Source organism: Urocampus carinirostris, chromosome 11 (assembly GCF_059441175.1).
Source record: "Urocampus carinirostris isolate Australia breed hairy pipefish chromosome 11, RoL_Ucar_1.0, whole genome shotgun sequence".
Classification (NCBI taxonomy): Eukaryota; Metazoa; Chordata; class Actinopteri; order Syngnathiformes; family Syngnathidae; genus Urocampus; species Urocampus carinirostris.
The window spans coordinates 22,887,608-22,900,708 of record NC_142359.1 but is presented as its reverse complement, the minus strand read 5'-3'; the positions used below and the strand labels follow the sequence as shown (position 1 = coordinate 22,900,708).

Below are 13,101 nucleotides of genomic sequence, written 5' to 3'. Positions count from 1 at the left end.
CATTAAGGTTTTACATTTTTAGGGTGAGGGTTGGCATTTTCACATTTGTATAATGAAGTGTAAGGCCTTTGATTTAGGGTTTTAAATAATGTTGCAAATCTGCTTATGCATTTTAAAATTAATTATTGTTCTGATCACGTAACAAAACAGCATTTAAACCAGTATTCAGAGTAGAAGTAAAGCAAAAAATCAGACGCGTATGGTTTGAATGAGGATGTGATGTATTTTTCCATCTCAGGCAAAAGCGGGTGAGTTTTGTTAAGCTAAAAATGTGAGAGGGTGGACTATGCAGCTTGACATTCTTTAATTCATCCTCTGAAATGTTTGCAGTGCTCGGTGATCAGCGTCGCAACCTTGTAGCTTTGCCTTAGTAGCATTTTCATTTGATGAGCAGGGTCTCAGGAAAAAGCTTTCCTGTGCCATAAAACCAGATTCCATAGGCTTCACCTTTTCACAGCGTTTGTTTCTAGTTAGCTTTTTGTAGTCTGTATGTTTTGTTTTGCAGTGCCTTTGATATTCTCCAAAAAACAGTCGGTGTCTTGGCAAATCAGGCTTACGCAGTTGCAGGTTTTAGTGAAATAATATTCCAATGTCCTGGTAGCAGCGGCCCTCAGTCGACTTCTTTTTTTTTTATTAAGTCGCCATGTCGGTAACTGGGTGGGATAACATTCTCACAGAAAGTCATGGGCAAGGTGGCTAAAGGGCTACTGTGATCTGGTGAAATATATATATATATTTTTTTCTTATTGTACAAAATGTTTTTATACTCTACTGGTCAACATTACTCAAGGACCTTATATTTATTTTACGACAGAGGCCACGCTGGTCTCCTGTGTATGCTTAAACAGGATTTAATGAGTGAATAGTTCAGCAGATACTCATAATAAGGAGAAGAGACATCAATGGAATTTGAACTTGCAATGAGAATAGAAGCGCAGCCAAGAAATTCCCTCCTTTTAGTCCTTTTTTTTCTAAATCTAGGTTACAGAAATCACCTTTGCCCTAAAGAGTGGGGATATGAACAGTGACTTTATTGACCTATAGTGACAATGGCACCCTATTCAACCTGCTTTTGTAGCGTATTATGAACTGACCGATAACGGATAATGGATAATAGATAATAAAGAAAATAGAACAATAACCCTATTAACCCCAACCCTGCCGCATTATACAGGTGCCCTGCCCATCCCTTAGAACACGTCTAAACATCCCTCTATCCTTTTACAACACCTCTCCACTCATTCCGATCACCAACAAGATATTATTTAATATTAATATTAATCTAATAATAAAAAAAGGGAAACGTATCAAATAGGAAAACTGACACCAGTGGAAGGATGAAATTGAAGAACGCTGTTTAGTGTGTATGATTCAGCAGAATACTTATATCTGTATTAACATTTTAATTTTTAATGGACATTTCAATATTTTTCTACCTTTAAGATTTTGTGCTTCTGTTAGTGCTTCTCCATAAAGATCACGTGGGAGGGGGCGGAGCTTGATGAAAACATGGCTATATGAAATGGATTAATCACACAAAATATAAATATTTGGCGAATACTAAATTGAGTCCACAAAATACTGTTTTTATTAACAAAAAAACAAAACGTGCACCCAAAGGACACAAATCGCCAAACAATGGGTGCCAGGGCAGGTAAAAAGTGCACCTTCTTCTAAAATGCCCTTCACAAATCCACAGAATCTGCGCTCCATTTGCTAACTCCACTGTCCAGCGATAAAACTGATTTGTATGTCCATCTTATATAAATCCGAGGCCCTATTTGGCTACGCACAGATGAAACTTGAACTATAAACTTGACACATTCGTACCGCTTTCATCTTCTCTTTACATTCAAGTCGCTTCTGCATCCTCAAAACACAACGTACGCAGACATGTCACAAAGACATTCGAGACCCAAGTTTCTAGATTCTCACGAAGGCACTCTATGGTAGCAATGCAAACATTGTGTTCGCATAAACCAGAGGTGTCAAACTCGTTTTAGCCCGGGGCCACAAATGCTATAAAAAAATCTCACGGGGGCCGGACTAGTAAGTTTTGAAGAAAGAGAGAAGGAGAGAAAGAGAGGACAATAAACAGATAGGGAGAACAAGTGAGACAGAGTAACAGAATAAGAGAGACCAGAATAGAGATATGAATGGAGAAAAAGGGATAGATGAATAGAGAGAAAAAGAAAGATAAAAAGAATGAGAGAAGTGAAACGACAGAAAGAAGAGTCAGCAGGTGAAAAAGAGACAAAGTGAGGTGAGAGAGAGAGAGAGAGAAAAGGAAATGAAAGAGAAAAATAAAAAGAATTACAGCATAAGTTAGAGAAAATAGAGAGAGAGAGCAAGAAAGAGAAAAAGAAAAAGTTAGAGAGTGAGAGAAATAGAGAAAAGAGAAAGAGCGAGTGAACAGGATAAGGAAAAAGAGAGGGAGAAAAAAAAGAAAAGTGAGTCAGAGAGAAATAGAGAAATACCACCACAGCTGTTTTGCAAGTGTTAACTAGCTTGGGTGACATTTGGTGGAAATATTTAAAACTACAGCTCATTTTCCTCTTGCACTTCTCTCACTGTTGTTTTGGGGGCCAAATTTAAACCATTGGTGGGCCTGATCTAGCCCGAGGGCTGCCTGTTTGACACCTGTGGCATAAACAAAATCATTGAAGCTGCAGAAAATGGCATTGGATTAAAAAAATCAAAGCAAATGCAACACATGTCGGCCTTTCGTGTCTGGCACTCCAAATAAGGTAAAAGCAACAGAGCCCTAAAATGAAATAAGTATCAAGAGCTCGTAAAGGCTTCTGAATATCAGAACTGGCAAAGAGAACCTCAAAACATAGCTTCACATTTCAAAGATTAAAAAAAACAACGAAAAAGTACCAGAGTGGATTATTGGAACACATAGTGCATATAGAAAAGGAACACGATTCAGTCTTTTTGTGAGGGAATCGAACACAGGGACATTTTGTGTTTGTTTTCCACTTGTGAGGCATTTTCTAGTTCCTGTGCGGGGAAGTCCGTCGTGATCAGCGCAGTGCTTCGATTGGTCCGAATGCCTCAGTGGTTTCAAAAACAAAACAAACTAAAAAAACTTCATAGTTGTCCTTCTTCCAAAATGCCGCTGGCTTCAGAGATCGGTGACTTTGTTCTCCAGGGCGGCAGCGATTTGCTGCAGTCTGAGTGTTAACTGACGGTTCTGGGCAGCCGGGTCTTCGTCCAGCGACTGAATGATCTGGGGAAAAGTCCGACATGCCTCGTTAAAGGGACAGTGTGTAATATTGAGTGCCTCCTAGTGGTACAGAAATTCATTAAGTGAAAAGACACAAAAACATTTGAGTACGAGGCAAAAATACATGAACTATTCTACCAATGTTAATTTTTATAAAAATCATAGATTGACAAATTTGTAAATCCAAAACTTAGGTCGCAGTTATGTTTGTTAAGCATCCAGCAGTCATGCCGTGTGCGCCATCTAGTGGTCAAATATTACACCGGTGTCTGAAATAACGTCTGCCAGAACTTCTCTTTTACGTCCAGCGAACAATTTACAAAATTTTAAAGAAAAAAAACAAAACATTTTTTGTTTTCTTTTCTTTTTTCCCAAATCAAACGTTTGTTTTATCCCAATTTCGAAATCTTCGTTCAGTTTGGAAATTTTGGAATTTCCCTTTTACTCGGCAGCCAATCAGAATAACTCTGTGCTTCCGGACTTTCCCAAGCGTTTTAAGGTCGTTCGTTTGCACATTGAGGCACAGAGAACACAATAAAAATGTTAAAGTGGTTAGGAATCAAACCAAAACCTCAGCCCAGAACAAAAGATTCAATAGAAGCTAACAACATTTATGACGCTACAAAACGTAAAGGTACATTAAAAGCATTGTGGAAAGAGGAGTTTGCGTGCCTTGTAGTAGACGAGGCAACGCAAACATTGCATGAATGAAGATGAGTAAATACAGGTAAATACTGATGGCAGATGGAAACAGCAATGTCATATACTTGCAAGGAATGTATAGATTGATAATAAACTTAATTTTAAAGTGTTGTTCTGTTATATATTCTGATCATCAATCCTTAATACTTTGCAACAACGTTTTTTTTTTTACGATTAGTCGTGTTAATGTGTTTCAAGTTGTAAAAAATGGGGCAGGCAACTTTATGGCTGGGCAGGCAACTTTTTAGAGTTGTCTGACCTGGTGTCCGCTAACTTTTTGTCATGAGTTTCAGACACTGCCTACACACTGGGGCTTTAACGGAACAGTGTCTATTAGTTGACAGCTAGCTGTTGCGTTATGGTGCAGTGCAGGGATTACCATCCTTTTTGAAGCTGAGAGCAACTATGTTACTGATTAGCACAAAAGGCTGACAGTTTGAATAGCATTTTAAAAAAATACTTATTATGTTATTACTATGTTCTTACCATGTTGAGCTTATTAGAAGATAGCTTAAAATAGACTAAAATAGGTTTGATATGAAATATTCTAGAAAATCACAATGACCCATAACTGGTGAGCTGTTTTCAGAACTCCTCTGGGTGCTAATCGGGTGATCTTAGTGGGCTACTTGGTGCCCGCGGGTACCATGTTGGTCACCCCAGGTGTATTGCAACCAAAAACGTGTGCTAAAAAGCACAAGGAAGAATATAAAGTACAGAGGCTCAAAGTGACCAAACCGCAACATTTTTTGCTCGACCTTTTGCAAGGTTTTTGGTCATTTGAGGTACCCGTAGAAGAAAGATGACGGACAATTGTTTTAGCTCTGTCTAATAAAGCCTCCTGTTATGTAAAAATGAATAGTAATTTGTTGACCTACGAGTATTTAAATCAAATTCACCTTTCGTGATAGTTCATATATTTATTTTTCAAATCAATATTGTTTGTTTGTTTTTTTTCACCTAAAGAAGGCTCTAAATCAGGGCTGGAGAAACTACGGTCCGCGGGCCACATGTGTCAAGCTTTTTAATCTGGCCCACTGAGAAGTTTATTCTGTTTTAAATATTGGAGAACAGCCAAGGAGATTCCAAAAGATGTCATTTTTTAATTTTTGTTTAGTATTGTTGTTTTGACTAATATGCACTGTTTACATCATTGTCACTATTAGCCAATCATATTGCGGTTCTTTGAATTCTGCACCTTTTAGGACGGATTTGCTTTCGTAATATAGATTTGATAATAATAAAAGGGTTAGGGGGAGGGTTTTTAGAACAGGTTGGAATTTATTATCTGACGTTTGGGCTCTCTCCCCATTTCTCCTTGCAAGTTCAAAATCCATTAATTTCTTCTCTCCTTTTTTGAGTGTCTACTAAATTTTAAAGTTATCACTTACCAAATCTTGAGAATATAATGATGACAATATGTATTAAATGGTTTAAATAATGCTTTGATTTGGAGCCACTCTCGTCCCCCGAGTTCTTTACATTCAAATAGCTTGCTTCATTTTTATTTATTCGCTATTTTATATCATGTAATTTTTGGTATATTTTAAGATTTCTATCAAATTTAATAAAGACAAAAATACGAGTTTTTAAATGCATATCATCAGATTTAGGGCTTTAAAAAGGGACATGATTTTTGGTCAATACAAAAAACCTAAAATCTAATTAATCATTTCCCTCCCGCCATATATTTTAACTCAAAGCGGCTCAGCAATCAAAATGTTTTCCCAAACCTGCTCTAGATAATACACACTGTCCCTTTAAAAACAAATGAAGAACGGAAGTGGCGGAAGAAAAGAGAAATAAATACTCACCACGTCATAGTATTTGCTAGCGTACTGGTACAGTTGATGCAAGGCCAGTTGAGTATTCAGCTCGTCTGTGTGTTGCTGCACACACACACACACACAAGCACACATCAGCAATATAATGCACACAGATACTCAAAAGGGGTTAACCAGTCTAAGATTATGCTATTTTTTTGCCATTCTCCCTTAAAGGCCAGCATCTCTGTAGATGTTGACACTGGTGGTTTTTTCGGGCACTATTAAACAAAGCTGCTAGTTGAAGACCTGTAAGGCGTTTGTTTCTCAAAGTAGAGACTCTAGGGTACTTGTCCTCTTCCTTGGTTGTGCAGCGAGGCCTCTCACCTCTCTTTCTACTCTGTTTAAATCCTGTTTCTGCTGTTCTTTTGAGGGAGTAGTACACACTGTTGAAGGAGATCTTCACTTTCTTGGCAAATTTCTCACATGGAATAGCCTCATTTATTAGAACAAGAACAGACTGTTGATTTTTACATGAAAATGATTTTTTTTCTGGACATTCTGAGGTTGAATCACTCCCACAAATGTGATACTCCTGATACTGGACTCGGCTCAAACGACGGTCAGTTTTGCAGATTCTCTAACCAGCTAAACTGATTTCTGCTGTGTTAACATCATTGCACTAATCATCCATTAGCCTTCTAATGCAATTAGCAAAAAACGGAGTGCTGGTTCCTAGGCCTCTATACACCTAGGTACTGGTTCTAGACCATAAGGCACATAGAGTTATAATATGCACCACCTAATACAGTATTTTGTGAGATATTTTTTCATAGATAAGGCGCACCTGGCGACATGGCGCATTGAATCCAGACTACTGAAATCTGGTACCACCACTAACATTAATTGAGTCATTCATAAATGCTAACTGTATTTAGTGGCAATTTGGTGTAATTAGTAATTTCAGATTTTATGTACTGGTACATTTTTAATTATTTTTTCAAATTAGTTTATTTTTTCATTTTTTAGCAAGAATCTTGCAATACAATTATGTGGTAATCCAGCTACCTAGTAAAATTTTGTTTTCATTTTAGCAAGAATCCCGCAATATAACATGCAAAAATAATGTTTACCACATTTTATATGGCGCACTTTTGAATTACTGGAAATTCGTGGTACGCCTTATACAGTGTTCGTACACCTTTTTCATGGCCTAATTCAAGCACTTTTGAAGGATTTTCAAAGCCAATTTTCCAATTTCTCCAGTAACATTAAAAGAAGGAATCTGAGAAAAATATATTTGCAATTTACATTTTAAATCTTGCGTAAGCATTTATCAGGACATATGATTTTTAGATCATGAGTAAATCGTAAATATTTGTTTTAAGAAAAATCTCTCCCAAACATGTGTTGGGTAAAATGGCAGTAATATGTAGCTTATATTTTCAGTTGCAGGAAGCTTTTCCTATTACAATTTACCACTTGGAAACGCTAACTTATTTTTTTGCATGGGCCATAATAATTGTCCTTAATTATTACGTAATCCTTACACAAATACACATTTCATAGTGCTCTGTTGAAGTGTAGCATGCACCTGTCCTCCTGAGCGTGATATGTAAGGGTTATGACGCTTTGCAGGACAATGCCATACAAATGAATGCCAGCAGAGGAGGAAAAAAATACTATGGCAAAACTAATCTACAAGAGAGTAATGTCTGCATCATTTTTAAGCAGACTTGCTGAGAAACATGGCAACAATTTCAAGTATTTACAAGTTATTTACCTAAAGCTCAAGCACACTTCAATCCTTAAAAACACACGATTAAAATGTGAGCATTTTCGAGGATTTCAAGCACCCGTACAAACCATGCTTATGGTGCAGAAAATATGGTAAATACTGCATATAAAAACAGACATTTACGGCTAAAATAGTCATTAAACACGTTAACAATGTATCGGATGTAGTTCTGATTAGTTCAATGATATCTTCATTGAAAAAAACAGTGCTTTTCCTTGAGAATTTAGGACATTTTAAAGCAATCCCAAACTTTTGAACGAGATTGTATATTCACACTTACCCTGGATACTTCGGCCAGATACGTGTTCATGTCCTGGTCGCTGACGGGGACCATCTGTTTGATCCCTTTGTAGTAACTGTTCAAGACACAAAGTTGTGTGTCACGTAACACTATTTGTGTGTTTCACGTCATCATGTGTTTAGTAAGACTCACTCGTCCACCATCTTTTTGTACGTGGAGATCTCCTTGGCATAAAGAAGCTTATTGCTTGGCGACTCCTGAAAAGACAAACAAGGAACGTTGCTAGGAGAGTGGTTGGGTAAGGAAAACCAAAATTTGCTCTCCTCCTTCCTTGGTGCCGCCCCCCCAAAAAAAGAATGAGCCACATCGTATATGATAAGTTTGTTACCACAGACGCTCCCCTACTTACAAACATTCGAGTTACCTAAAACGGTAGATACAAATTTTTTTTTCGGGATGACAAATATTATTCAGACATTGTTGTAAGTTACATTGTGTACTGTGCACCCTCTTACAAGTTCAGGACAGTACTGTAGTGCTTCTTCCCACCGCTACCGGCGTGTGGCGCTGTAAGAGGTCACCAAGCATCCACCCTGAAGAAGAAATCCGCTTCCTCTTCCTAACTCGTGTGTAAACATTCTATACTGTATCTCCAGCGCGCTAAGAAATTTGACATTTTCCTTGTTTAATATCTTGTGCATCCATTCAATATTGTTGGTGTAAAGTGTGAAATGAAAGTGGAATAAGAAAGCTCGATGCGGTGGAGAAAATGGTTGGATCGTTTTTTTTCAGCCACTTTCTACCACGGAGTAGGAAGTCGCCTAATTCTTGAAGCTCATCTCCAAAAAGTAAGTTAAACTTAACTTTATATTTATGGAGTATATTATTTTATGAAATTTGTATTTTAGGTTACTTTTACAAGCCTTAAACATACTTATATACAACTTAAACATACATTCCATACTAAATATAACACTGAAGCAACTTACGAACACATTCAACTTACGGACGATCGTCTGGAATGTATCTCGTTCGTAAGTAGGGCAGCGTCTGTACTAGACAAGTGCAAAGGAGATTTAATTGGATGCCAGTTCCTTAATTGGACTCACTGTTTGTGTTTTGACTATAGCATCATTATCGCTACCGGCCAAGCATGTTGCGGTTCCTTCAATTCCCTGTTTTTTGTAACCTTTAAGATTTAATAAAATGAGGGGGCTTAGAGGAGGGCTTGAGGAAGGAAAGGAATTTTCTTAACGGAGAACTCTCCCAGCCCTCCTACCAAATTTGAAATCCATTCATGTCCTCTTGCCTTATTTTGAATGTCTACCAAAGTTTAAACTTCCAAACCGCAGTGTTTGAATCGTTGTGAGACAAAATTGGCTTCTAGTCCGGAATTTATGATATTCAACTCATTCACAGACAAGAAAGCTATTCCAAACGGATTCATGGCAAGGATTGTTTTCATTCCGGCATTTTTACTCGAATACCAAACACGTACCCGGCTGAGCTTGTGTTCACTCTTGGTGCAGGCGTCCATGAAAGTCTGCGCAATGACGTGCAGCGATGCGTCCACCACTTCGTTCACGTGCACGTCAAAGATGAAGTGGGGGTTGCGCAGGATGTTCACCCAAAAACGCAGCGGCAAGCTGAACACAATAAAACCATCAGCTTGGGTGTAACCCCCCCCGGCCCCTAAACACTTGCAAAAGCATTCTAGCACCTGTTGGTTTTCCAAATGTGCAGAGTTTCCTCATCGACGTTGTCGTGCCGTAGCGCTTGCTCGTCCAAGAAGTCAAAGAAGTACTTGATGGCCGGCGGGACGGTCGCGCTGGTGCACAGGACGCTGCGGAAAAAGTCGTCCACGAACTGCTGCAGCGTGCCCTGAAAACCGACCCCATGTCAATGCTAAATGAAATTAGGAAGACCCAGATAAAGAAAAACCTTGAAGGAAATAAAATATTTGGAGACGGTGTTGTAGGAGGCTTTTACACATGAAAATGAAAAACGATTTTTTTTTTTTTTTATGAGAATGTTGTAATACAGACGCTCCCCTACTTACGACCATTCGACTTACGTAAAACGATAGATGCAAACTTTTATTTAGGGATGTCGAAAACTATCCGGACATTGCTGTAAGTTAGATTTCATATTGTGCACCTTTTTCCGAGTACAGGACATTACTGTAGTGCCGCTACCGGCGTGTGGTGGCGCTGTGAGAGGTCACCCAGCATCCGCTCTGAGGAAGAAATCCGCTTCCTCTTCCTACTTCATGTGTATACATACCGTACTGAATCTCCAGTGCGCTAAGAACTTTGACATTTTTATTGTTTAATATATCGTGCATCCATTCAATATATTAGGTGCAAAGTTTAAAGAAAAAAAGCAGTTTCTTTTGAGATGAAAGTGGAATAAAAAAGCTTGATTCGGTTGAAAAAATGGTGGGAACGCTTTTTTTCGGATACTTTTTACCACAGAGGAGGACCTCTTGAAGCGCATCTTCCAAGAGTAAGTTATACTCAACTTCATTTATCTTTATAGAGCATATTATTTTATGAAATTTCTATTTTTTAGTACAAATCAATACAGGTTACTCATACAAGCCTTTAACCTACTTATATAAACCTTAAACATACAAAATAATAGCACTGAAGCAACTTCCGAACAAATTTAACTTACGAACGATTGTCCGGATCTTATCTCGTCTGCAAGTAGGGCAGCGTCTGTATTACAACGCTGGGCCAATGAGGTAGCAATATTTCCTGTCAGGTAATTGTATGCAAATGCTTACACCTCAATAAGAAACAACACTAGCATGATTGATTGCTTGATACAGTAAATAACACAAAAATAACATTCGAAAGTGGCATTGCTCTGACAAAGTTTTGTAGATTGTGAAAATTCAACATCCCTGGGCCAGGTTTTGTAAACAAATTTCCCATCCAGAATCATTAAGAATCCAAACAATAGCATCCAATTACTATGTTTATGTAAAGAAACTCAACACAACATTTTTGAAATATGTTAGCATAAAGATAGCATATATTTTCGAGAGAAACGCAAGTGCCTCAAACTCGTCTAACTCTCATTCCAAATTCTCTTTTGTTGCTCGTAGTTGTCCGTAAGTATATTGTAGTGTATTATATCGCAATTACTTAAATGTAGATTTTTGCTTGTATATGTACAAAATTACATACCGTAAATTCCGGACTATAAGCAGCTACTTTTTTCCCCAAACGTTCAACCCTGCGGCTTATTCAGTGATGCGGCCAATTTATGTAATTTTTCTAACAGCCTCGGGTTCAAGGCACATGACGCAGCTTACAAGCTAAACGCAATCAAGCAATCCGATAAAGAAGGAAACAGAGCTACTGCACGCAAACTTTATCTTGCGAGCGTGTTGCTAGCGTGTTTTTGAATAAGGGAGCGTGGGGCGACGTCTATAGCACAAAGTCGCTTTCCCACACTAAATGAGGACAACTTTGATGACGTCAGTTATAGGGAAGAAGATGGGAACAGTTTACCGTGATTTCTACATGTACAGAATGTTTTTTTAACAGACCCGTTAACTGTATTGCGAGCGTGTTGTTAGTATCGTTTTGCTACCCTTCACAGGCACGGTTTGGGATGAAAGTTATAATATTATTATTAAAGCTTTGAAAACTCTCTCGGTGTACCGTCTTTCTTTGTAAATATGTGTAACCATGTATAATATGTATTTGCAACTGTATTTTTTTGTAATGTATTTATTTGTATTTATTTTGGACACTTATTCTGATAAGTCTCGCACTGACCAATTAAAAAGAAGGGGCATAACAGATGCGGGGGATGATGGGAAGTGGGGACCGGTAAAGGTGAGTGTTTGTGGACACGGCAGACAATAGTGGATATATATTTTTCCCACCCTTACCTTTGGAAATATACACTTTTTGTCCTTGGATTACTTTTAACGGGACCCGGACTCTGCGGGTCTGCATCAAATCTTAAGTACCGGTATCATTTTCTGTCCATTTTGCCGACTGTGGTATTTGAACTGTGTATTTTATGATAGCGGAATTAAGTCGCGGTTGATGGTGGACGCATCAGGTTAGCACTGCTCGTTCTATGCGTTTATACTGTCATTGGCGTCGGTTTTAAGAGTATTGTTAATTATTAATTTTACAATTCTAACCATTTTAACATAGTTAGAAGTAAAGCAGCCGAGTCCTGCCATGGCCGGGCATTATACCGGCGGGCGGAGACGTAACTGCGTGAGATTCTTGCTCAAAGATGTTGTGGCAATTTCGGAGGGAATGTCAAGGCAGGATTTTATTAACAAGTTTGTTGAAAAGATTCTGAAGTTTAAAAAGGAGGAGGTACATGCTGTCATAAAAATGACTTCTGGCAAAGGCTTTGATGTGAGTTTTGAAACGGCAGCTCTTTATCAAGAGTTTTGGAATCGCTTTGAGGGAGTGAGGTCCCAGTTTTCAGGATTTACAGTGGAGAAGCTGACTGATAATACTAACAAGATTGTCGTCGTTAGAATGTTTAGTGAGATGATCAGTGCTGATGACGTCTGTTATTGGTTGAGTAGATACTGCTCAGTAAAAGGCCAGGCTATGAAGGTGAGGTGTGAGAAAGGCTATTGGAATGGTGCCTGGAGGGTACCAGTCCAACTACGGCAAGATCCTCAGGGCTTTCAGGGAATGAAACAAATTCCGTCGACTATATTCCTGGGGGAAAACCGTGGCTTTATCCACTATCAAGGGCAACCGAAACTCTGTCGCAAATGTGGTGAGCATGGGCATCTGGCTGAGGTATGTGATCGAATTTTTTGTGGAAAGTGCAGAACAATTGGACATTCCTTTGAGGAATGTAGCAATAGCAGAAAATGCAATCTCTGTGGAGAAACGAATCACCTCTTTAGAAACTGCCCGAATTCGTTTGCTAACAAATTGAAAGCTAGGAAGGCAGTTAACAAAGACAACAAAGACAATGAAATGATGTCAGACAACATAGATAATGAAATGAATAAATGTCACAAAGACAATGAAGTGAATAAAGATAACAAAGACAATGAAATTAATAAAGTCATGGAAATACAAAATGAAAATGAACAAGAAATTAATGAAGTTATAGAAATACCCAATGAAGATGAACAGGAAATGAATAAAGTTATGGAAATACCCAATGAAATTGATCAAGAAATGCACAAAGAAATTGGACAAGACAAACAAATTGAAAAAACAGATGTACCTACCAAAACCCCTGGAGCAGAGACCAGAGAATCAAAATTGAAACAGGAAGAACCTGGAAATTCTGATTCGATTTCTCATAAAATACCTGAATTTGGACATGACAAACGAATAGAAAAAGCAACTGCCACTCCGAA

General features: G+C 38.2%; 1 protein-coding gene across 3 annotated transcripts in view; it reads right to left on the bottom strand.

Moving 5' to 3' along the window:
* Positions 1-2,428: 2,428 nt before the first annotated feature.
* LOC148356819 (plexin-B2-like) overlaps positions 2,429-13,101 on the bottom strand; it is a 95,984-nt gene continuing 85,311 nt past the window's right edge. For all 3 annotated transcript variants that reach the window (XM_088346862.1, XM_088346864.1, XM_088346865.1), the window contains 6 exons: positions 9,454-9,614; positions 9,232-9,379; positions 7,926-7,990; positions 7,773-7,848; positions 5,746-5,820; positions 2,429-3,232 (listed from right to left, as the gene is read on the bottom strand). In XM_088346862.1, the coding sequence (XP_088202988.1) occupies positions 3,128-3,232; positions 5,746-5,820; positions 7,773-7,848; positions 7,926-7,990; positions 9,232-9,379; positions 9,454-9,614 (630 nt within the window). In that variant the 3' untranslated portion in view covers positions 2,429-3,127. The remainder of the gene's footprint in view (positions 3,233-5,745; positions 5,821-7,772; positions 7,849-7,925; positions 7,991-9,231; positions 9,380-9,453; positions 9,615-13,101) is intronic.